Genomic DNA, 24,152 nt, shown 5'->3' with positions numbered 1-24,152 from the left:
GAATAACACGGCAGCAAAAGTTGCTTTCACTTTTATCACCTTCACATCAACACAACACCCCACATCATCAAACCATCTGGCAAGCCACACACACAGCGCTCGAGAGCACAAATACATCTCAAGGCCAATGCAGGGGTTAGCATTCGTTGCACTACTGTACCCATGACCACACAAAGGAACCCATAGATCAACAATCTTTGACCAGCGCGAGTGCTTCTCATCAACGCACACATAGCGTCTGCAAGGGAAACGGCGCCTCTAGCTAGCATCAGGTGATCAGCAGCGAGCCTAGGCTGTAGGGTCTGAGGCACACAGAATGCCTTCAGTGTCTCTCTCCGCATCACAATTGTAAACGGTGCCTTTCGACCTTGATGGATCCCAGGATCCCAGCGCTCTACATCACTGGTTTTCCAGACGTCAACTGGTCGAAGCACTCGTAGTCATGGCCATCACACTACAGACAGTGCTGCCGCAGAAGGTTCTGCCCACAGCACCCAGCCCTGACTCGGCTTCACCCAACCCAGGCGTGCGTTCCACCATCACACAGTTCATCCCGGCCTCTCCCGATGCCAGTCTAGATGCCGACTCCGCTACCACACCCACCGGCCAGTCAATTGCAAATGGGTCCACCCTCTCGAATGCAACTAGCTTGAATCGCACTCGTGCAATGAGCAGCAGCTCGCAGGCCACCATTGATGAGAGTAGTACGACCGATGGGCTTCGAAGCCCTGGTATAGGGCCGCTGGCTGGCCGCAAATCGATGTCGGCCGGGGCAGGGTCAAGAAGAGGTATCGCACACAGCAGCCGTGTACTCGGTGTGGACAAGAACAAGGAGGATACCTTTGCTCTGTCACAGCTGACGAACGGCAAAGTCGATGTCTCCTTCGAGGGCTCTCTCAACGGTCAACCTCCTCTGTCGCCTTCAAGGGGCAAAGGCAAGGGTCGAGCACGCGATGTCGAAGATGGCGACAAGGATGCAGTAGCGCTGTTCGACGTTGATCTAGAATCAGGACAGTCATCGGCATCAGGCACAAATCGCTCATTCCGCGCCGGTAGGCTGTTGCAGCTTGGAGCACAGTCTATGCCTTGGAAAAAGTCCAGGGCGACACTAGCACAACCGGATCTCAACAACGCAACAGAATCCTCATCGACGGGCCCAACCATAGCATCCAGAATCGCACCTGCAACAGACTCGAGGAATGACTTGCTCGACTTCTGTCGCCCTCATAAAGGCCTCGACGAGGAGAATCCAGACTACAGTGCGGATGCAAAGCTGGACGAGGATGACGACTATCGCGGAGGGCTTGGCGCTCTTGACGACGATCGAGAGCAGCTTCTCTATGCAGGCGCTGACGGTGAAGAGAGACCAGGCTATTTTGCTCCAGGTGATAGGAGCTTTGCGTACAATTCGTTGCAAGGTCACGCTGGCATGGGCGGGTATGGTGGCGCGGTAGGGTTTGAGGCAGTGACATGGAGAGAAGGCGGATGGATGATGCTCAGCAGCGCGCTGGTGGCCGTGTTAGTGATGGTGGCTATTTTGATCAGTGTCGATGTGATCGATTGGCCTGGCGACGGGATCGGTTCAAATTGAAGCCGGTCTCTTCCTCTCTTGCTCGGTCGATAGCATACCATCGATCGCCCGGCTCCGCACCTCGCAATAATCCGACGGTCGCCTTCGAAGCATCGCATCAACGAAGCTGCCCTCGCATATACGCATTTGTACTTGTATCTCCCATCATCCTCGTGTGCATGTTGAAATGTTGAACGAACCATTGACGAAAGCATGCTTTGACAGAGGATTTCATGAGCTGGAAAGATTGTCTGCATGGACCGAAATTCCGAAGGAAGAAATGCGAGTGGCAAACAGCTTGAAAATGTCCAACTAAAAAGCAACTCGCTGTTCCGCGGCTCCGTGTTCGAGATTTGCGGTGCTAGACAAAGCGATAAGACTATCTGCTATTCTTTCTCACACTGGGGCAAGGAGAATGATTCGGAAAGCGGCAGGGGAGGAAGGCTGTCTCGCAACTCGCAACGGTCAATTCTTCCCGAAATCGGTGACAAGCCCTTGGTAGTCACCTCGGCAATCTATGCGAGGAGAAGCAAAAAGGGCAAGAGAAAGGTGACCATGTTCGCTCATTCGTTGGTTGCTGCATAATGCTCTCTCGCATCAATCAATCTCACATCTGGTACCGAAATAAGTGAGTTCATACTCCAGGCTTTTATCCCGCACATTGTTGTTCAGACCCTTTGTGTTTGGGGCAGGGGAAGTCATAGTGGCGTCTGTTCAGTGAAGCGAACGGACTTGCATTCATGGCAACGATACATGAGGTGCAGCGGGCGATTGAATCCGAAGCTTCGTCTGCAAGGACCAGACTTGTTCTTCTGAGCTCGGCTGGAGGCCGCTGTGTACCACTGACTAGTCAAGGCTAGTCTTCGGACTTGTTCAAGCCGGTTTTTGCAAGACTGAAAGTCAGCTGTGGGAAGAAGGTCAGTCTTGGACCGACAAGTTCGGAAGGCAAGCATGAAACTTGTATGGTGACGGACCTCGTGTCAGCCCAACCGCATACTGCGGGCCGACTGGGAGGGAACCGAAGAAAAGATGGCTTTCAAGTTGATCGACGGTGTGGCACCCAGCGAGTGAGACATTCTTGCTGTTTCGCCGTGTGTTGTGTCTGAAACGTTGGCGCTTGAACCCTTCTTGAGATAGAGATCTAATCTGTATGGAACGCACGTTGCCCCTCCGCCTAAATTCGATCTGATAGACAAAAAGGGCACGAGCTGTCTCGTCGATTAGCGCCGAATTCGAGTGCCTCTTCTCTGCCAAATATGGCGCGCTGCTTCAACCGTGCCCAGACCTTTGACTAGGAATGTGTCGCTTCGCTTAGACTCAAGTTACCCGCTTGACCTGCATCCATCTATCAATGCTGCTTGCTTGGCCCTCCTCGTGGGTTTGGGAAATGCTGCTACCGGCTGCGGTGCACCCCTCTCTTGCTCGAAGTTCGGCGCTTCTGCTGTCTCAAGCTAGTTGCAGGATGATGGTGGTCCAACGTCCCCCTGGGCCCATCCGTGCTGTGTTACCTTCATTCACTACCTTGGTTAGCCTAACACCATCACCACCTTGGTTAGCCTAACACCATCACCATCCCGGTCGCCGTTTCTATAGGTTCCAGCAAGGATGAAGCTGCTTCAGGTCGCATCCGCTGTCGCCTTTGCTGCGCTCTCGGTTTCGAGCGTCTCGGCCACTCCTCTTGAAGTGCAAGCACTCCACTATCCCGCTGGTGTCCAGCGCTCTGTCGAGGCTAGAGCTGCAGAGCGTCTATTTGCTCGTGACAACACTGCATCGACTTCACCCTTGACCAACTATCAGCAGTACTCTTTCCCCGCTCAGCTCTCGCAGGCAGCCTACTGTGGTCAGCCTGTAGGCGCCAGGGTTGGGGATGCTACACTGCTCTGGAAGGCTGGAGACGGTCAATCGACTCCCAATGTGATTGTTGCCTACTCGCCAAGCAGGGGTGTCATCGTTTCACACCAGGGAACCAACACTTCTTCCTTCTCGTCAATCTTGAACGACGCCGACTTTGCGCTGGATCCTATCAACTCGCGTCTTTCCTACTTGGGCACTGTCGAAGTGCATGGTGGATTCCAAGACACTTGGCTGCGTACTGCCGACTCTGTGCTAGCACAGGTCAAGGCTGCCGTCGCCAAGTACCCCTCTGCTCCTGTGCTTACCGTAGGTCACTCGCTTGGTGCCTCTCTTTCGCTGCTCGATGCTCTCTACCTCAAGAAGCAGCTGCCAAACAAGACGGTCAGGTCGATCGTTTTCGGTCAGCCTCGAACGGGCAGTCAGGCCTTCGCCAATGCTGTCGACGCCAACTTGCCAGGCTTTGTACACATCAACAACGGACGCGACCCGGTGCCACGTCTGGCACCTTCGATCAAGTACCAGCATCCTTCAGGAGAGATCTGGATCAACCCTGCCAACACCAACACTGCTGTAACATGTCCTGGTCAGGAGAACGAGAACTGCACTCGCTCTCTCAACCCTTTCACCTACGACGTCGATGACCACACTGGCACTTACTTTAATGTCCACATTGCTGGTCGTGGTGGGAACTGCCCTCCTGTTATCAACGCATAGACGAACAGAAGCGCCAGTATCAGGTAGTAATGAACACCACCATCCCAAGAAGGTCTTGCAGGGTTATTTTAGATGGAAGCAATGTAAGCGAGCAGCTCAGCTGATGTTGCTCATACGCTAGTCTTCCTCCTCTCCTGATCTGTTCTTGCGCAAAAAAAAGAAAAAAGAAAAAGAAAAATAGAAAGGAAAGGGTGGTGGAATACAAGCAAAGTCACTGTCTTTACTTTGGCCCCAAAGCAATACATCCTTTTGTATCTGACACACCATCGTGCGTGTACGAGAGGCTGCATTGAGCAATATAAGCTTGCTGAAGATAGAGATACAGCAGCATGAAGGCTGACGGTGTTTGTGGAGATACAGCGTCCTGTTGATGCAGTTAAAGCAGTTGACAGCTTTGACGGATGTGTGTGACTTTAGAGACGAACGCGTCTCTACGGCGAAGTCAGGATTTGTATTGAGCGTGAGATTTTGTATTCGTCAGCTGCCAAATTTGAATCGTAGAACATTTCGGTGGATACAATTTGGATGTGACTTGAGAAAAAGTGTCACCTGAACTTGTCTCAGCACAAACAGGAAGGGAAATAAACACGGCCGTAAAACAGTTCTGCTGTTGTGGAGAAAAGTGATGAACGCCAAAGATGGAACTTGTGGTCTTCCTGCCTCTTCCGAGTGCAGTCACACTGTCAATCACTTGATCCGTTCGCTGCCTCCACACTCGCTTCCCATCGATCCACCACCACCGACCACCATCTTAACCCATCACCACAATGTTGCGACGCATCGCCAGCCGCACACTGAGGGAGCCGCTCCTTCGACCCTCCTCTCCCGGTCCTCAGCCTACTGCAGCCACCTCTGCCGCCGTCCTCTCGTACCAGTATCAAATTCTTCAGCAGTCACGAGGTCTTGTCTCCTCCGTCTTGCTAAGCAGTACTCGTGATGCCTACGAGAGCAAAAAGTTGGCTGAGCTCAAGGTCGAGCTCAAGTCTCGTGGTCTGGCTTACTCCGGTCGTAAGGAAGATCTGATCAAGCGTCTCATTGATCATGACTCGTACATCAACGGCAGCACCGCAAACATGTCCGAGCCCGGTGCTCGTCCTCAACTTCGTAAAAAGTCTACCCTGGCCTCGCTTCGAAGTGGCGAGGGAGATGCTGCAAAGAAGAAGGATTCCCCTGTCCCGCCTGCCCCCACATCGCTGTCTGGCCACGCCACCATTAAGGGCAAGCCTCCTACTGCCGATGGCGCTAAGCCCCAGGGTCCCACTGTCGAGGCTGCCACCGCCAAGGCCGTCGCTGAAGCCAGCAAGCCTCTTGGAAGCATGAAGGAGTTCGAGACGCCTGCCAACCTCGAGCCTGGTACTGTTCACAACGCTGCTGCTGACGGTCTTGCCGGTGATACTACCGCCAAGGCTTCTCCTTCTCGATCCGAGGAAGAACCTGCTGAAAAGACCACTCCACCTGGCCTTCCTCCTCAAAAGGCACCTCCCGCCAAGGAGACTTTCAACATTCAGATTCCTTACTATCCCGACCCTCCCGCTCCTGGTGCTCAGATCCCCGTCGTCACCTCTTACGCCTCGCCTCACATCCGTCAGTCAGAAGCTGCTGAGCCTACCGAGAGATCGCCGTTCATGCCCAAGGCTATCAGCGTCTCTGCCAGCTCGGCCATTTCGCACGCCTCTGACATGGCGGACCACGCCACTTCGGAAGACAACAAGTCTCGCAAGGCTAACGGGATTCTTTCTGATATCCTTGCTGATCTTCAGGCTTCCATTGGCTCTTCCGGCAGCAACTCCTCTGAGTCTGCCAAGTCGAGTCTGAATAAGAGCGTCGACGTCGCCAAGAGCGCCTTTAGCAGTGTCGCAGAGCAGGCCAAAGGTGCCTTTGCCTCGGCTGCCGGTGAATCCTTCACTTCTGGCTCGTCTTCCTCTTCTTCTTCTTCCTCCTCTTCCTTTTCGTCTTCTAAGAGCGCAAACCGACCTTTGAACGACGAAGAGCGCACTGGCGCCTACGTTCTTGCCGGTATCGTTGTCGGTGGTTTCGTCCTTGGCGGTCTCGGCAAGTCCAACAAGAGCAAGGACAACCACGACGATCACCACCACCACAGCAATGACAACCAGAAGTCTAACAGTGGTAAGACCGCCGACGTTGAAGGCAAGACTGTTGTCAACAAGGCCGTCCCCGTCGCTGCTGTTCCTCGAGGCGATGGTGCTAACAAGTTTGAATCCAACAAGCCTACCGGTTCCTCCTTCCAGTCTCCTGCAGGAAGCGAGACATTGGCACCTATCATGTGTGTTCCCAAAGGCACTCAACTTTCTACTTCCACAGGAGTAACTGGCACCATTGCCACCGAAGGAGCAGCTACATTGGCAAGACTCGCACAGCTGTCCACTTGCGAGGTGAGCACTGTTCGTCCCTAGAGGCATCCACCTTGCAACAAATGTAGATACACACAAACACACGCGCGCGCAATGGTCTCTAATATGCATATGCAAGAACAACAAGCACGATGACTTTCTCAAGAGCGAGGGATTGGTTTGTGCTGACATGACTCGTCTATTCTTCCGTTCTGTGTTCTGCTCTTGAAGGTATCGGATGCATTACTCAAGCTTAAAGTGAAGGAAGGTGGGTACTTGCCCGGCATTGAAATGCATTCTCCAACATATCTCAACTCGCCCGAAGTGAGGGTTTGCGGTCCCGCGTACACCGTCAAGATGGTCTCTCAACAGGACAAGGATGCGCCCAAGCCCGCAAAACACTTTGTCGATGCAGCAGAGGCATACCCAGAGCATGTGATGGTGGTCACAGCACCTTCGCTCAGTCGTTCAGCTGTTTGGGGTGGATTGATGACTGCACGTGCTCAGCATCTCAAGGTCAAAGGTGTAGTGCTGGATGGAAGATGTAGGGATCTGATGGAGCACAGGGAAGCAGGCTTTGCCGTGTTTGCGCGAGGACATTCGACGCAGGGGCAAAGTCCGTTTACTAGACCTTCTGAACTCCAGGTGCCTATTATCATCAGTGATCCAACAGCGGAAGGAAAGGATGGGGATGCGGTGAAGAATCCAAAAATGCCAAGCGTTTCGGTGAGGCCAGGTGATTGGGTGCTGGCTGATATCGACGGTGTGGTCGTTGTCCCGCCCAGCGTGGCTGAAGATGTGATCAGGCTGGCAGAAAAGGGTCGCAGGGAGGACGACAAGTGTATGCAGGATATCAAGGCTGGCATGTCGGTTAAGGGGGCATTTGCTAAGAATCGCACCTAACGGAACTAAGTTGCTACTTGTCCGTATCGCGACCTGTCACTGATGGATGCCGCATCTCATGTAGATATCTACGCTCGAAGAAACACGCGAGCAACTTTGGAACTAGAATGGTATGCAATGTGGTCGCTTGAGTGAATGTACAGAATACGGATGTGCGATTACGCAGTGATGGCGGAGTTCTGCAGCCAATCCAATGATGGATCCTCGAGGTGGTCTGCAGGATTGCGAAAAAGCAAGGTGGAGACAGTGTGAGCCAAACATGTCCGCACGCTCTATCCGAGTATGATTGAACTTACCGTCAAAGTCAACAAGCTTCTCCCATGTCCTCTCCTCCCTCACAGCGCCTTCCAACTCTTTCGCCTTGGCCGAGTCTTGCAATAGAACCGCTGACTCTTGAAGCTGCTTTGCTTTCGCCTCTCCCTTTCCGCCTGTTGATGTGTTGGCTGCTACGGTGAATCCGCTCAATGAATGGTTGTTCGGGCTCAGCAATGTGGCGTTGTTGATGTGTAGTAAGAGTGCTTCTTTGCCAACGAGAGTGGCGATCTTCTCTGCCAGCTTGCTTGCTTGTTGAGAGACGTTGCGGTCGGAAACGAGTTCAGGTGCCTCGTATAACCCAACTACAGCAAGATTCTTGGATGAGGCAAACGCTGAAGCGAGAGAAAGAGCGGCCTCTGCCATAGGCGCGAGTGCTGTCCAGTGATGTGAGAGAGGGATCGAGTCGGTGATGGTCAAGTTTGAAGAGGAGGTGGTATCTGCAAGAAGCAAGCCAAGAACTCGAGCGGTGGGGTACTTGGCTGTGTGCAGAATGAGCTTCTTGTAGGCGAGCGGTGAGACTCTGACTGATGAGATAGACGACATGTCGAAGCAGTGTCTCAGGACAAAAGGATGATCAAGGTTGTTGTGTCCTGAACAGGTGGGGAAAGGAAAAGTACAGTAGCAAGTGCAGTGTCAAGTGTGTTGCACCGCGTCCGTGCGGAACTCTTTCTTCGCAAGATCGTTCAATCGGGCTTCGGAGTGGTGACATCGACCGATTCAAGATTGCTCGGCACCCAAATTTAGCGTTGGAAGAGACTCGAGATCAAGGGTCCAACATGCTCTGTGAGCGTCACAGCTGAGTTCGACGAGCGTATATGTAATTAGTTGCTTCATGACTCCACTTTCTTCTACTTTGAAGAACCCGGGCATTCACAATATGTACAACAGCTGCACAGTTACCTGAGATCAACCTCAGGTTCCCTCTTGCACACTGTCTGAAGGGTACATATGGAGCACCCTCTCTTCCCGCTATCAACTCCCTTATTCGAATATTCAGGTGCAAGCAAGCTCAGGCTGGCTCATATACGATGCTCACCACAACGGCAAGAACGAGCGTCCTCCCCAGAGCGACCTGGTCCTCGGCACGACAGGCCACATGCACCGCCGTCCAGCGTCGATCTTACGCGCAAGCAGCCGATGTCGGACCCGGTCTGGGCGCACCGGCAAGCTCACGTCCAGCACAAGGTGGAGGACAGCAGCGGCAACAATGGCAGCGCAAGCAACCGTTGGCGACCGCACAGACGTTGACACTCTTTTCTGAAACACCTCAAGGTCTTCTCATTGCATTACGGTCTACGCTGCAGAGCATGACTTCACTTGCTTCCCGTCTCGTTCCTGCTCCCAACGCAAACGCATCTCCCAAGAAAGGTCACTATGACCATGTTCTGCTTTACGCTCTCAGCAAAGACCTTCCATCTCAGTACCTTAGCGAAGCTGTCTCCATCTTGCGAGGACCAGATCCTGCTCCGGATGCGTCATCTAGCAAGGAGGAGAAGGCTAGTATGACTGCTGCACAGACCGCCGCGGCCGAGACAGAAGCAGCGAAAGCGCTGCAAGCTGGCGAAGATGCTGGTTCAAGCATCGCAAGAGTCGGTATCTTGTCTTCGCCTTTGCCATCTTCACTTATTCCAGCGAATGCGATTGAGCCTAGCTCTCAGCCGATTGCATCACCTAGCCTATACTCGGCAGCACTGTCTTTGCTTCCTGGTGTCAATGCGGTTCCTTTCCGATCAACGATTCCAGGCCGGGCCGAAGTAGCCGTGGGCCGCTGGATGGACCGCAAGCCGTCGTGGCAGCAGGGCGCAGAGCGAAGAGCCGATCTACTCGATGATGGCAACGGCGCTCTCCCCGGCGGCAGTCGTGACTGGCGTGATATCTGGGGTCGTGAGAACCTGGAAGGCAAGGTCCCGGAAGGTCTCGAGACACTCGACCCAAACTCAGCAGCCTCGTTCATCTTCTTCTCCGACACATCTCCACACGGCCTCATGGAGGGTCTTGCGACTCAATTTCCCGCCAGCTCCGTTCTTGGTCTGTTTGCGCCACCAACACCCTTCGAGACCGGTCGTGACCAGACCCTCCTCCTCTCTCTCCCACAAGGCGGCCCTTCTGGTGTGCAGCCAAGCAGCAACATCCACACACACGGTGCTGTTGGTGTAGCCCTCGTAGCAAGCAACGATGCACGTGATGCAGACCATCTCCCCATCCCTAGCGTCAAGACCGATTTCGAGGGACTACAACCTTTCGGTCCACGACGAGAGATCACTGCAGCGCAAGGAAACATCATCTCCAGCCTTGACAACGCAAACGCTGCCCAGCAATTATTGAGAGATATTCAGACTCGTTCGCATCCTCTCGATCTCGGTTCAGACAAGGCTTCGAGCTCGGGTGAAGGTGCGCAGAAAGAGGCAGAAAAGATGTCGGAACAACAAGCAAGACAAATCGCATCCAAGGTGAAGAAGGAAGAGGATTTCTTCCTCGCCATCTACGCCGAGCCTGCCAGTGGGTCTAGTGCTGATGCTAAGCGTGAGCCGCTGATGCTGGCGCAGATTCTGTCTGGGCATCCATCGAGGGGTACGCTCTCAATCGATACGGAGGCAGAGCTAGGCCCTGGTCCCGGTCAACCTCAGGGAACGATGAAGACTTATGCTCAGTTCTATCAGATCGATCCTGCTTTCCTATCGAAGCACAAAAAGGGTGGAGAAGAGGTGAAGGCGGAAATGAAGTTGATCAGCCCTAGTGCGATCGAGATTCCAGGTCCTGATCCCAGTGTTTGGGTCACACCAAGGTTTCTTTTCCTCTCTTTGCCGGCTTCGAATGAGGACTTGCCTAAGGCTGATCAAGCGAACGACGGTGCGGGGAAGAAACAAGGCGGGGGTGGAAAGCATCAAGTTATGGCACTGCCGAATCTCTTCATTGCTGCTTCGGAACGCGGTTGGATTGCAGGCAAGGGCCAGAAGTCGCCATTGACGCAAGGGCAGAAAGCGAATCAGAAGGGAGAAGGAGGTAACGCGAGCCCCGTGTTGGGATTGCAGAAGGACGGATCGTCAATCATTACTTGCACAGTTCCGTTGGCAAAAGCAACATTGTCGCTGCGTGCTGCTGCCGCTGATTCTTCCTCGCAAATGAAGTAGATGTGCAGTTCCATGGTAATAGAAGAATAAGCTCATGTGTCTCAATTGCGGTTGTTCGGAGCTCTGCAATGTCTCGCAAAGGCGTGAGCGATTGTGGATTGTCCATTGCAGGAAGTGTTGATCTGTGTGAAGAGTGCAAATCGTCTAACGGAACATTCTGAGATAGGCCAAAAGCAATGCACCCGCACCAGTTGCGACACCGACCAAGTACTGGACAGATCGAAGCGCAAGAAAGAGGAGAAGAGGAGAAGCCACATTATCAGCCTACTGCTCACTTTCACACGACGTTGCTTTGAGGGGTGTTGCTTACCTGCAAGACGTTGAACTTGGCGCTTTGAATACTTGTTCTCAAACCAGCGATTTCGGATTCGATACGTGTGTCAACCTCCTTGATCTTGAGTGCGTGGACCGCGGATTCGTCTCGAATACGACCTGTTCAATTGGACGCAGATATCGAAAATACAATCAGTCACCATACTCTGACTAGCCCCTTTTGGGCCACTGCTGTTGTGAGCTTACCTTTCTCGAGATTCAAATCAAGCCTCACACCCGCAGTGGTTCTGGTAATCTCCTCCCTCAACCTCTGCTTGAGTTTCTCTACATCCGCCATCAAGCGTTCGTTTTCGCTCTTCATCAAAGCAAAGTCGTTTCTTTCGAGCAGCTGAAGCTCGGATTTGAGTCTGGTGAAGTCGACTTTTTGGGTGTAGTTGGTCTGGTCGCCCTCTTCGCGTGTGACAAGACCTTTGGCGAGGTTGGAGATGCTTTCGTCGATGACGTCTCGGAGGGCTTCAGTGAGAACATCAGCTTGTTCACGAGAGATGCCGGATGCTTCGAGTCGTTGTGCGAATGCTTGGGTGTCGAAGTGATGAGAAGCGTAGAGGAAGGAGGTGGTGGAAAAGCGTTTCAAGTACGGCAGTTGGGTGCCAGAAGAAGAGAAGGACGACGAGGATGAAGGCGAGGGAAATACTCGAGCTGGTAGTGGGTGTGGAGGCGACGGTGGCTGTTGCTGTTGCGCTGCGCCGTGTTGTGGGGGGGAGTTGGGATGGGGTGGTGGAGAAGAGATCCAAGAGGATGAGGAGTTGGACCAAGAGGATGCGCTGTCTCGGATAAAGCTACGCATGGGTGCCACTCCCCGGACCTGAGGACGGAGATGCATTCCAGATGTCGAGGATAGCAGCGGCCTACAGCTAGCATTCGCCAGACTCATGGCGCCTCTTGAGGTCGAGGCTATGTTGAATCCGATTGACGCCATCTTGTTTCTGAATATGAATGGCTGACGGCAAGTGTTGATGTGATGCTTGACTCGACCGGCTTTCCTTGGCGGAGACAGTCCCAAGCCTGACACGGAGGCGCTGATGCGAGAGAAGCAGCAAGCTGCTGAAAGGGCGATGTGCCCTGCGAGGAGGCTACAAGGTGTTCGATGTATGAGAGAAGGCCACAGATGGAGGTGAGAAGAGCTGATAGCAAGATCTCGGTCAGGATTAGCGTTGCTGCCGGGGAAAGTGTGAGTTGTGCGTCAAGTTGATCCGTGGCTGCAATTCATTCTACACAAATCGGGACAAGATCTCAGAATCGGGATGCGATTTTGGCTTTCAAGCAAATAGTCTAACACTCGCTGCTGCTGCCAGTGTGGAGCTCAGGGTCGAAACGCGTTTCGGCACTTTTAACGGTGCTTAACCTTCTCCACTCTTTCACTCTACTTTGTCTTCACGACAACCACTGTCGAATAGCATCACAGTCCGGAGGCTGCCATCCGGCTGCAGCTTGCGGATCCCACCTGGTAAACGCCAGACGAAAGGGCTTACGCCAAGATGTACCACCTCGTCACCGGCTTGTATGGTGAGTTAGCCGACGAGCATCGAAACCTGAAGTATCGCAACGACTGACAGTCTTTTCCTTCTGCTCGATCACTTCGTACTTTCTGAAGCCGAATGGACGAAGAAACCACGCTACAATATTCTCATGGTCGGGCTCTCAGGCGTCGGAAAGTCATGTCTACTGGAAAAAGTCAAGAGTCTATATCTGAAGCGATCAGCGTTACCGCCAAACAAGATCACACCCACAGTCGGCCAGAACGGTAAGGCCAGACCCATCGGATCAATGTTGCAACCATCTATTGGGGGGTAATGCTGACACCTTCTCCTCCTTACCATCCTAAATGTCGCAATGCAACAGTGCTTGAACTGACGCTGTCAAACATGCATCTACACTTTTGGGACCTCGGCGGATCATCATCCGTACGCACATTATGGAGCAAATACTACGACGAGTCAGACGCCATCATGTGGGTTGTCGACGCTCGTCACTTTCTTGCGCTCCAATCACAAAATACACAAAATGGCGATCACAAAGGCAAGGGCAAAGCTAAAGCATTGGATCCTGATGTCGGATCCGAAGCTTATGCCGCTCGGGAATCTTCTTGGAAGTTGCTGTGTAAGTGTCAGGGTCAAAAACATCGTAATCTCTGATCTTCTTGCTTATACATCTCCTCCGCAATTCACACAGCTGAGCTTCTGATGCATCCAAGCTTGGACGGCCGACCAATCCTCATTGTAGCAAACAAAGCCGACGAATGCGAGTCAATATCAACCGATCTCGCACGTACGATCAAGAACTGGTTCGCCAACAAGCTCGCACATATCGGCGAAGATCCAGAGCAAGCTTCCATAGGAACTGATGCAAAAGCGGGCGGCAACATCTTCGCCGACGAGGATGACCAGGTGTACGGCCCACGAGCAGGTGCTGGATCCACCTTGAATGAAAGAGGATACGAGTGGGATGTGCTTCTTGCAAGCGCTACTGAAGGGTAAGTGAGATGAAGAACCGCTGCTGAATGATGGAGAGACCGACTGCTGACCCGGACCGTCCCGAACTTTTGTCGATGTTGTTCAACAGAACGGGAGTGCATGACGCTGTTGACTGGCTTTCAATACGTGTTCAAGGGTCAAAGAATGGACGTGCAAGATGAATCTCTCGCTTAGACCTTGTGATACGGACAATGTACCATCACCCTGGGCATCCCAAAGTCTAGACAAGCAACATCTGTGTGTGAGCGGCCATATTGCTTCGTAGTGAGGAGGCCCATCGAAAAGCGTTTGTGGTCGAAGATCCGCGTCACGTGATTGCTTGATACTTTTTTGAGACCATTTTTTTGAGGCTGCAACTCGTGTAGTCAATTTCTTCGACTTTCCACGCCTCCGCAGCTTTATTTCCTCCCACCATCGTCTAGCTCAAATTGTAAGTAACACCGCTTCAGCTTCCATAATGCGACGCTCCATCATCACGACCCGAACTCGACCTCGATCTCGGTCTTAAGGACAATCGAATGATGCAACTTCATCAAAAGGGTAGATCGACCTGTCCTGTAAGACGATCGTCTCAATGAACTCTTTACAAACAACATACAACTTTAATATACTCTGAATCTTTCGAGTCCTCGATTGAAGGTCGATGAAAGTGCGGGAAGCGGCGGAATGTAGATGCAGGAACAGGCAGTTGCTGACAGCTCGATTGCCTCTCTTCCCCTTTCCTTCTCGTTTTGCTGTTGCTTGATCAGATCATTGGGATGTATCGAAATGGACACACTTAGTAGATCGCTGCAATCCATTTTTTTCCCCCGCAGCTGTGACGATGTTGTCTGCCTGAACTTCGTTCCGATTGCAGAATTAATGTGTTTGTACATGATTCGCATGAGTGCGTATAGCTTTACTTTGAGGGATAGTCGTAGAATCCCTGCAATAGTCAACAAAAGCGCCGTTTGAGAAGTTCGGTAGAGTGAGTACGTCATCTTCCATTCTTTCAGAATGCGACTGTGAGCCAAGCATACATACCTTTCCACTCTTCTTGCCGAACCAGCCAGCATCGACCATTCTTCCCAACAACACAGCAGGTCTGTACTTGCTATCCGCCGTCTCCCTGTACAACGTTTCCATGATACTCAGACAGGTATCCAGGCCGATAAAGTCAGCCAGAGTGAGAGGGCCCATGGGATGGTTCATACCAAGACGGAGAGTTTTGTCGATGTCCTCCTTGGAGGCGATACCCTTTTCGAGAGCCATGACGGCTTCATTGATGAAAGGCATGAGAAGACGGTTTGAGATGAAACCGGGAACGTCTTTTGAGGTGGTAACTTCTTTACCGCATGCTTGAGCAAAAGCTCGGGATCGGTCGACGACTTCAGGGCTGGTTTGGATGGCAGGGATAAGCTCGACTAAAGTCATGACTGGGACTGGGTTGAAGAAGTGGATTCCAAGAGCCTGCATCATCACAGTTAGAGGGGGAAAGAGCGTTGAGTGTCAGTCATCTAATGCCTATAGGTGGCCTCTGTGATCCAAAGGGATAGGAACTCACACGGGCAGGACTTTTCCAAGCCTCCTCCGAGCCAGGTTTGACGTTCGCGCCCACCGCGCTGGCAGCGATCTTGCTAACACTGATACTACTTGTGTTGGTCGCCAAAACCGTCTCCAATGGCAGGGTCGAAGCGAGTGTACCGAAGATCTTTTGCTTCACTGACAGATCCTCTGTAGCCGCCTCGATGACCATATCAGCAGCACCCTTTGCTCCTTTGTTGGCAAAGTCCTCGAGCTTCTCAACGGTGATAAGACGAGCTCGTGCAGAGTCAGCATCGGCTTGCTGGATCTTTCCCTTGCTGACATCTTTCTTGAGCAGAGTTTCGAAGAAGCTGACACCTTTCTGGAGTTGTGCCGGCGATGCATCGCAAAGGAGAACGGCGGGGATCTGGGCCCGGAGAGCAGCTACGTATGCAATACCAAGACCCATCTGTCCTGCACCGACAACGCCGAGCGTTTTCACGCCGTGTGCTACTGAAGAGGCCATCTTGACAAGATTATCAGGAGTCGTAGGGGAAAGATGCGGATCCGACAAAGGTGATGAAGAAGGTGGTGAAAGTTGTAAATAACGTAGATGCGGATCAGCTTGAGCAGTGAACAGTTCTCTCTTTCTGGAAGGTGCGTGCACATCGGAATGTCTTGCTTGGACAAGATCTTGGGCTCCAGGCGAGGTTTAGGCAAAAGTATCGCGCTCGGCTTTCACCCGCCCCGCGATTCGCACACTTTTCCCCCCTCAAACACATCCGCTAAGACCGATCGAAGTTGACCGCCAATTGTAAGCCGGATTTCGCGTCCGCAAGAGGCTCATACCTCAGCACACCTCACAGTGTTCGTTTGTTAGCTTGGAGACTCGCAGGTGACAGCTCACCCTCACACTGGTTGAGTGTGTGCCCATGAAGATTGTAATTAGAGGAACAATGTAGACCGACATGACAGGATACAGCCGCCAATCTCCAGATGGCGGGATAACAAACGTATTAGCAAGGGATTCGGAGCAATGGAAAGTGAAGGTGGATGGGATCAAAGCTGTGTGAATGTGAACAAGATCATGCGAAGGTGATGAGGGAGAGGAGGTTTCGTCAAGATCGTAAAAAATGCATCGTGTAAAGGCTCAAGAGCTGTTCGAAGGAGCCACCACTCCACTGACAGCAGCGTCGTCGTTAGAAGTGTGTGACGGCACTGGAGGAACAGCAGACGCCGCTTTCGATGCTTGGTGAGGACTTGCGCGGTGGGAGCCCGAGTCGACCGACTTGCGGCCGTCGCTGCTGTTCTGCGCAAGCATATCGGCCGACTTGAGCTGCATGGCTTCGAACACAGCTCTGCGCACGGCTGGACCTGAGTTTTGGTCGGGATCGATTCGACCGGCTTCGAGCGCCTCGGTGTACTCTTCTACGGATCTGACGAGCTGAATGAAGCGGGAGTCTTTGATGAAGCGTGGCACCGAGTCGGTAGCCATCAACCTAAAGACGTGATCTTGGATGCGCTCATACAGTCTGACCATCACTTGCAGCTGGCTGGCATGCAGTGGGATTCGGATGCGTTTGGCAACAACGGCGGCTTTCCTTTCTTCGATGGAGGTCGCCTCGCCTGCGTGGCCGTGTGCCATGTCGCTACCTGTCAACGTTGCGCTGAGTTGAGTGGTGGATGCGGAAGGAGATGCAGTGTGCGAAGAAGCCGAAGGGATCCTGGCTTCCGCCAGAATCTTGTTCATATAGAGAATCAACTCTGTGCGCAAGTTATGGTCGATGTTGAGCTCACAAGGTGACGAAGGCGCAAGGTAGGTGTCGTAGATGACAAATGACATGCTGATCAGATCCTGTTGATGTTTCTCCATGGCACTCATGCCCTGACCATCTTCGTCGGCCTTGTCCTTGTTTGCGCCGCCTAATGCACCTGTGACGCTGCGACCGAGTCGACGACCCATTCCACTCTTGTGCTCCTTGATTGGTGTCTGCACGGCAACGGCACTAGAAGTGATGGAGAAACGACGCTTGAAGTCCTGCACGTCGAGCCAAAAACTTAGATTCTCTTCGCAGAAGTTCTGACGGAGAAATTCGCGGAAGAGCGACCGCAGCGCTGGTTCTTCGAGGATGTTTTTGAGTCGGTTCGTGTTGCTGTCACGATTGCTGTAAGAGGAAGAGTCATGCAATCCTTGACCAATGCCCGCAGCACCGCCTGGAACGGGAGAAGAAGCAAAGTCGCTGCGCATCTTGGCGCTGGATGACGGTTTGCGGGTGAGGCGAGACTCTGGGGATCCCGGACTGCCGGACTCGCGAGAGGCCTGATATTGTACGTTCTTGATCTGGTGCGCAGACGCGGAGTCGTCGGCGCCAAGAAGATAGCTGTCGTCCCTTGCCGGGCTGGCGATGCCGGATGAAGGGGTGTCTGAACCCTCCCATCGAGCCACTTGACGACCTTTGTCGGTGACACAGTACAGAGTCTTGGCGTGACATCGGAAGTGACCGTCAGTGGAACCTCCACGACCATCCTCAACGCGGATAATGACATCGCGATCGTCGTAGGGCTCGATCTCGCGTTTGGACTTGTCGATGGCAAGTGAGATCAGATCAAGACGTTGAAAGTGAGTCATGATTTCAGCAGCCTCGTCCTTGCCGCAGACGGTGGTAAAATCGCATAGCCAGTCGAGCGCACCCATGGAGTTGAAGGTGTGCTTGATAGTTCGGTAACCACGACCCTTGACCTTTTCCTGGAGGTCAGCCATCTCGATACCGAGGGTTCGGTCGATACCTGCCTCTGCGTGGTCGCCTGTCGCTGATTCGTAGTTCGGCGCACGGCCGACAAAACGGCGGAAGATGACTTGGAGAACAGGGGTGTTGATGAGCAGCTCGTCGTCAGAGGCGCGCCTCTCGAGGTGAAGCAGCTTCATGCAGATTGGCTGAGAGGAAAAGATTTTGAGAAGATGATCGCCGTTGATGCCGTTTTTGGTGATGAATCGTTCGAGGATGTGAAGGCCCTTGGGAGTGAGCATGTAGACACCTTTGTCCTTGAAGATAGGATTGGTGGCATCGCCGGCGTTCTCGATGAGACGGGCGTCCAAAAAATGTTGACAGATGCCCTTGGCCATATCGCGGTTCATGCTGAAGGTGGTAGTGGTTGTTGTGGTGACGACACGACTGGGCTCATTTGGGTCAGGTACGCGATTGGACTGAGAGAACTTGAGGTGGGAAAGGTTCTCTGCTGCCTCATCCGTGGTGAAAGAGTTGTGATATGTCTTAAAGTATTGACGATGTGTTCCAAGCTCGAGAGAGACGATGAGTGTAGCGAAGAGATCGTGAGTATCCTTGGCAAAGGGACGTCCTCGTTGTGTTGTCTTCATCATGCGACTGGTAATTTGCTGTTTGGTTCTGGTAGCCAAGTCACCGGGTAAGCTTCCGGAGCTGTCGGTGAGGACCATGATGATGACGACAATGAGTCGCGCCCCTTATATGAGGAGCGGGCGAGAGGGGCAGTGCAAAGTTGAGAAATTGGATGCGCGCTGAGGCCCTCGTTTGCAAGAAAGCTACGTGAGACAGATCAACTGCACGCTGTTGGAGCTGAAGTGAGCGGAGTGAGCTGATGACGGTCCGAGCTTTTGCCGGATTGGAGAGGTGTGGAGAAGCGGCTCTGGACGGGAAGAGAGGGCCCGAGCGCCTAAGGTGATTTGTGCCTTGTCGTACCAAGGAAGGTGAAGCGATGAAGCAAGGCGGGGGTCGGTGCTTTCCTGGCAAAGCGCGTATGTACAGCAAATATTGGTCAGAGCCGGATCGAAAAGACTGGCGGCAAACGGGAGAGAGAGAGAGAGAGAGAACGTAGAGATGCGCTTGTTGATGTACGTCTTGTAGTGTAGCACGGTGTGCAGAGGCAAGGCCCAAGCGTATTGGTGTCGGGTGCGAGGAAAGATTGCGGTTGCAATGCGAAATGAAGGTGTTGCTTGTGCAATCACAATCGAGCTAGGATCCGAACTTTCAGCGAGGCTGGCAAAGAGCACTGAGCAGGACGGCAGCTTTGGAAAGGTCAAGAGGCGAATGTAGGCTTCAACTGCGATGGTCGAAGAAGGGAGGGCCGTGCCGAGTGATTTGGATGAGAGCGTCGTGTGGAAGTATGCGAGGAATGCAGGGTAAAGGGATCAAAGCGGGCGAGATGAATGCACCTGTGCAAGATTCGATTAAAGCAAGTTCAGCTTGGATCTCTGAAAAGGGGTTGGAATAAGAGATCCAGACGCGAACAAAGAGGATACAAGAACAAAGGAGGACGGATGGATGATGAAAGGGGAAAGAAGAAAAGATGGACGCAGGATAATAGCAGGTGAAGACAATAAGTGATAAAGACAAAGGGGTTAGGAAAGCAGACACTCAAAGGGAGAGAGAGAGCGTGAGACAGAGAGAGAGACAGAGAGACAAAGACAGAGAGAGAGAGAGAGAGAGAGAGAAGACGAGAGAGAGAAGACGAGAGAGAAAAGACGAGAGAGGACGAGAGAAGTCGAGTATGAATCGTCATTTGAATTTGTGCAGCGGGTAAGTTTGCCTTTCTGACCAGAGACTCGGTTGCTTGGAAGGAAAGTTTCACTTTCAAGCAGAAGAAATTTGATTCAATCGATTCAATGTGTTCCAGCTGGATGGGCCGCGACGACTTGGTCTGCTTCATGCTTCTAACAACGTATATATATACACACGACTTGGTAATGACTGCCGTAGCGATTCTTGTGTTAATCGAAGCAGTATGGAATGTAACGCGTCTTTCCACCTTTGTCCCCTTGTTCCGTCGACGGTAATGACCACAATGCAGCTTATCTATTGAGTTTCTCGGCCCATCTGGTCTTGTAGCAACGGGTCTGTCGGAGCTGACATGGAAGATGCAGTCGGAGAGGCGCGCACATGTTGCTGCAAACGTGGCAACTGCCAAGCCAGCAAGAGTCGAAGAGCAACGGGACAATCGTTCTCCCGAAAACCATGAGATCCCCCGCTTTTGCACACATCCACGATTAAGTATGCTCTTCTCCTCTTCCTTCTGATCTCTTGATGCCTTTAATAGCGATGTCAATGCGCAAGCGTTGCGTCTACACACAATCCTTCCATCCCGCCCTAGCCCGGACAGACACAGGTCAACAGCATTCGCTTTTCAGGCGCCACCATAGTTTTCCACGCGGCCTACTCCTCAACACTAGGCCGCGGTTCGCTCATGGTCATCTCGGCTGGACCCCTCAACCTTGTCTGGATGAACGTCTCTTAAGCGAGCTTCACCTTTTGCAGCCGAGCTAGCGGGCCTCGAAAATCCATCGAACAATTCGCCGAAAAGGTCACAAATGTGAGTAGCAAAGACCTAGCAGCCATGAAAAATTTCACAAGTCGATCCATGAAAGACTCGCAAGTTCCTGACGGTTAAAGAGGAGAGAGAGTGTGTGTGTGTGTGAGAGAGAGAGAAAAGGCTACCATGTTACTGGGACTGGAAGCTGCAGACTCGTTCGGCTCATATTGACTCAGATACCACAGCCAGATGACACATATCTGATAGAAAGACAACAATTTGATTATGGAACACTAAGGTAAATAAAAGAAAAAAGAAGACAACCATTGAGATCAACTACATGTACAGAGTATGACAACTGCTCGATGACTCGGCTTGATCCCTTGCTACCTTTTTCCTTGCCTTGTGTCACAGGCTTGGTAGAGGTAGAGGCTTGCTCTCCTTGGAGGAGTAGATGAGTACATATAGTTGCACTTCTCTGCAAAGGATGGGGCTCAGCCCCATCCACTCTATCTTACATTACTCTTCTCTTATCTTATCTGGCTTTAAGCGCAGTAACACAGTCTTTCCTCTGTATCATCTCCAGTTGCAATCACAGGCATTGCAACAACTTTGTGTGTGTGTTGTATCACTGCTTCTAGATATTATCAACACTTCCATTGACACTATGGCACCTCAACCGTAGGCAGTATCTCAATTGCGGCCCTGGTACCACAACCAGTACCATCCTACAACTGTCTGCGTATTACAAGCACTCTATCACGAACCGGCCCGACGGTGGGTGGGACGACGACGAGGGCGCGATCGAGAGGCAGAGGAGGCTACCAGACTTTGGAAGGAATAGATGAGAGTTGATTGAGAGAGTTGATAGAGAGAGTTGATTGAGAGAGTTGATAGAGAGAGTTGATTGAGAGAGTTGATTGAGAGAGTGACTTATGATATCTTTTCCTTAAAGGAAAAGAGAGGAGAAGAAGGAAGGAGCAAACTATAAGATTGAAAGTACAAGACTCGATGCAACGAGTCTAAGACTCTGTCCAGTGAAATAAATCACCAATGTTAGATCTAAGATAATTATGAGAGGGGTTATGAACGAGTCATGACAGAGCTGGAGGAGCAGGAAACTGTGTCGAGGAGGAGTCCCTACAGGACAGGAGGAGCAGGAGGAGCAGGAGGAACAGGACGAGCAGGAGGAACAGGACGAGCAGGAGAAGGATGAGCAGGGTAGTAGAGGCTACCCTCCTCCCAGAAGGAGGAAGAGCAGTGTCGCAGGCGACACTAAACACTCATATATATACATACATTCACTTTGTCACAGTGGAAAAGTGAAGCTCATCCACTCTACTTACACTTTATCTTACTATACCTTACACTTGTTGTATCTGGTTATAAGTGCAGCATCACAGTCCTTTCATTAAGTATTGTCTCAGTTGTAGTTGCAGGCCATTGCTTCTACTCTGAGTGTGTGTGTTGTATCACAGCCCCTTGATGCCATCTGTAGGCAGTACTCCATGTCATGGGCCTGGATGCTCAAGAAGCAGGAGGGTCACGGGTTCATATGGAAGGAGCACAGGTATTGAAGATCTAGTCGAGATCAGTAGAGAGCATGGTTGTAGTGCAGTCTCCATGGAGACCATGGACTCCTATGGACTCACATGCAAAGAAGGGCCAAGTACAGCCACGAGGAGGACCAAGCTCAAGGAGCAGGCACAGCCACGAAGAGGACCAAGCTCAAGGAGCAGGCACAGCCACGAAGAGGACCAAGCTCAGATGGTTACCACTCAGGGGCTCGAGAGACAAGAGTCAAAGGAACTGTCACTGGTCAAAGGGAGAGGAGCAGTGTTGAAGGAGTTGACACCAGGTCATGAGGAGGAGGAGCAGTGTCGAAGGAGTCAACACCAGGTCATGAGGAGGAGGAGCAGTGTCGAAGGAGTCGACACAGCTCAAGAGGCACAGGGGTGCCAAGCAGGAGAGGCCCCTGAGCAGTACTTGATGAAGAAGGTACTCTCTGGAGAGAGAGCAGGAGCAGCATCGCTGGCAATGCTGAGAAGAGGTATATAACCATGCTTTCTCATCATCAATAGGTCGAGTGGATCCTCATCCACTCTACTCACCATATAACTAGTTATCACTTCAGCATAAGTATACATTAGTTTCAGTCAGCATAGCAGCAATCTATCAAGGTTGCTCCTCATCGTAGTGTGTGTGTTGTATCACCACTACCTGACGTCCGAAGGTGCCCATAGCAGGTTAGTGGTCCAGATCAAGATAGAACCGAAGGCAGTAGTCCACTGCGGTCCAGGGATCACTTCAAGCATCAAGTCAACACACTGGACACTCGTGTTGATGCCACCAACCTTATCACCAACACCATCAACCTCATTATCATCAACATCACCAATCTTATCACCAACACCATCAACCTCATTATCATCGACATCACCAATCTCATCACCAACACCATCAACCTCATCATCATCAACACTCACACCAGACCTTGGTGTCATCATAACATTGATATTGATCGTGCCGAGCTACCCCTGAACGGAGTGTCCACAGAGGTCAGCCGAAACCTACGATAGTATATACAACGAACGCCACCTGCTGTCACTGCACAACTTGATAGTCACCGATACCGAGACAATAGCTGTCACACAGTTTGATAGTCACCGAGTATCTCGACAGACCGACCTGGGTTTCAGGCGCGAGACCCCTGACACATGACTGCTGACAGTATGATGGTACTTGTCAGGGATCGGGAAATCGGGTAACCAAACTGAAACATAGTGAGCAGTAAAACCACTACACCAGCTAGTCCCTTAGCTGGTGTACCCAATTCACACAACACTGAAGTATAAGCATTTTTACTCCCAAATGCTCCGGACTCGGAGAACGGACATCTATTCATTTGGGTGACAGTACTGGTTGAAGTGCCAGGACCACAGTTGAGGTGCTGCCTACAGTTGAGGTGCTGTAGTGTCGATTGAGGTGCCATAGTGTCGATTGAGGTGTTGACAATGTCTAGTAGCGGTGATACAACACATGTGTGTGGAGTAGTTGCAATACCCTGCAATTGCAACTGAGACAATACTTAATGAAAGGACTGTGATGCTGCACTTATAACCAGATACAACAAGTGTAAGGTATAGTAAGATAAAGTGTAAGTAGAGTGGATGAGCTTCACTTTTCCACTGTGACAAAGTGAATGTATGTATATATATGAATGTGTAGTGTTGCCTGCAACACTGTTCTTGCTCCTACTAGGAGGAGTGGACACTCCTCGACACTGCTCATGCTCCTCCTGACCTATGTGGGCACCTCCTCAACATTGCTCTTGCTCCTCCTGCTCCTCCTGATCTATGTGGACACCTCTTCAACCTGTGTGTGTCCATTTCCCCATGTGGGCCCTTTGTGACATGCACATGCCCCTATGCTTGAACCCCTCTCATGCATATTGCCTCCTTCCATATGTCTCCGCTTGCCACCAGTGATGGTGACAAGCCTCCTACAGCTGTCCCTTCAATCCTATAAGGTTGCTTGACTCTTGATGCATTGATGACCCCTTTTCGCAGCGCAACCTGTAATATCTGTTGGACAGGCTTGTTCTGACCGATTTCGCATTTCGTGTGCACTGCGCATCTGATGCATGTCGAGGGTCTCCTGCGCAGGCCCTGTGACAGGTGGGTGGGTGGGAAGGAAAAGTTTGGAAGCAGCATACATATAC

The 24,152-nt window shown here is 51.9% G+C and overlaps 10 protein-coding genes across 10 annotated transcripts; 6 read left to right on the top strand and 4 right to left on the bottom strand.

The window, feature by feature from the left end:
- Positions 1-442: 442 nt before the first annotated feature.
- Positions 443-1,591, top strand: UHO2_03112 (uncharacterized protein; the record flags this gene model as incomplete). Its single annotated transcript, XM_041558028.1, has 1 exon — positions 443-1,591. One exon carries the CDS (start codon positions 443-445, stop codon positions 1,589-1,591), a length of 1,149 nt encoding a protein of 382 aa, XP_041413962.1.
- Positions 1,592-1,825: 234 nt separating this feature from the next.
- UHO2_03111 (uncharacterized protein) lies at positions 1,826-2,155 on the top strand (the record flags this gene model as incomplete). The annotated part of the gene is made up of 1 exon (XM_041558027.1): positions 1,826-2,155. One exon carries the CDS (start codon positions 1,826-1,828, stop codon positions 2,153-2,155), a length of 330 nt encoding a protein of 109 aa, XP_041413961.1.
- Positions 2,156-3,175: 1,020 nt separating this feature from the next.
- Positions 3,176-4,138, top strand: UHO2_03110 (uncharacterized protein; the record flags this gene model as incomplete). Its single annotated transcript, XM_041558026.1, has 1 exon — positions 3,176-4,138. The coding sequence occupies one exon, from the start codon at positions 3,176-3,178 to the stop codon at positions 4,136-4,138; it is 963 nt and encodes a 320-aa protein (XP_041413960.1).
- A 767-nt stretch (positions 4,139-4,905) lies between these two features.
- Positions 4,906-6,552, top strand: UHO2_03109 (uncharacterized protein; the record flags this gene model as incomplete). The annotated part of the gene is made up of 1 exon (XM_041558025.1): positions 4,906-6,552. The coding sequence occupies one exon, from the start codon at positions 4,906-4,908 to the stop codon at positions 6,550-6,552; it is 1,647 nt and encodes a 548-aa protein (XP_041413959.1).
- Positions 6,553-7,550: 998 nt separating this feature from the next.
- UHO2_03108 (uncharacterized protein) lies at positions 7,551-8,250 on the bottom strand (the record flags this gene model as incomplete). Its single annotated transcript, XM_041558024.1, has 2 exons — positions 7,551-7,606; positions 7,689-8,250. The coding sequence occupies 2 exons, from the start codon at positions 8,248-8,250 to the stop codon at positions 7,551-7,553; spliced, it is 618 nt and encodes a 205-aa protein (XP_041413958.1).
- Positions 8,251-8,735: 485 nt separating this feature from the next.
- UHO2_03107 (uncharacterized protein) lies at positions 8,736-10,838 on the top strand (the record flags this gene model as incomplete). Its single annotated transcript, XM_041558023.1, has 1 exon — positions 8,736-10,838. The coding sequence occupies one exon, from the start codon at positions 8,736-8,738 to the stop codon at positions 10,836-10,838; it is 2,103 nt and encodes a 700-aa protein (XP_041413957.1).
- Positions 10,839-10,982: 144 nt separating this feature from the next.
- UHO2_03106 (uncharacterized protein) lies at positions 10,983-12,090 on the bottom strand (the record flags this gene model as incomplete). The annotated part of the gene is made up of 3 exons (XM_041558022.1): positions 10,983-11,048; positions 11,149-11,270; positions 11,358-12,090. The coding sequence occupies 3 exons, from the start codon at positions 12,088-12,090 to the stop codon at positions 10,983-10,985; spliced, it is 921 nt and encodes a 306-aa protein (XP_041413956.1).
- Positions 12,091-12,649: 559 nt separating this feature from the next.
- On the top strand, positions 12,650-13,806 carry UHO2_03105 (uncharacterized protein; the record flags this gene model as incomplete). Its single annotated transcript, XM_041558021.1, has 5 exons — positions 12,650-12,677; positions 12,766-12,915; positions 13,014-13,271; positions 13,344-13,644; positions 13,734-13,806. 5 exons carry the CDS (start codon positions 12,650-12,652, stop codon positions 13,804-13,806), a joined length of 810 nt encoding a protein of 269 aa, XP_041413955.1.
- A 737-nt stretch (positions 13,807-14,543) lies between these two features.
- On the bottom strand, positions 14,544-15,674 carry UHO2_03104 (putative 3-hydroxybutyryl-CoA dehydrogenase; the record flags this gene model as incomplete). Its single annotated transcript, XM_041558020.1, has 3 exons — positions 14,544-14,570; positions 14,669-15,094; positions 15,189-15,674. The coding sequence occupies 3 exons, from the start codon at positions 15,672-15,674 to the stop codon at positions 14,544-14,546; spliced, it is 939 nt and encodes a 312-aa protein (XP_041413954.1).
- A 624-nt stretch (positions 15,675-16,298) lies between these two features.
- On the bottom strand, positions 16,299-18,602 carry UHO2_03103 (putative Regulator of G-Protein Signaling Protein; the record flags this gene model as incomplete). The annotated part of the gene is made up of 1 exon (XM_041558019.1): positions 16,299-18,602. The coding sequence occupies one exon, from the start codon at positions 18,600-18,602 to the stop codon at positions 16,299-16,301; it is 2,304 nt and encodes a 767-aa protein (XP_041413953.1).
- Between the last annotated feature and the right edge of the window lie 5,550 nt (positions 18,603-24,152).

Source organism: Ustilago hordei, assembly GCF_900519145.1.
Source record: "Ustilago hordei strain Uho2 genome assembly, contig: UHO2_contig_05, whole genome shotgun sequence".
NCBI classification, from domain to species: Eukaryota; Fungi; Basidiomycota; class Ustilaginomycetes; order Ustilaginales; family Ustilaginaceae; genus Ustilago; species Ustilago hordei.
This window is presented reverse-complemented; position numbering and strand designations above follow the sequence as displayed.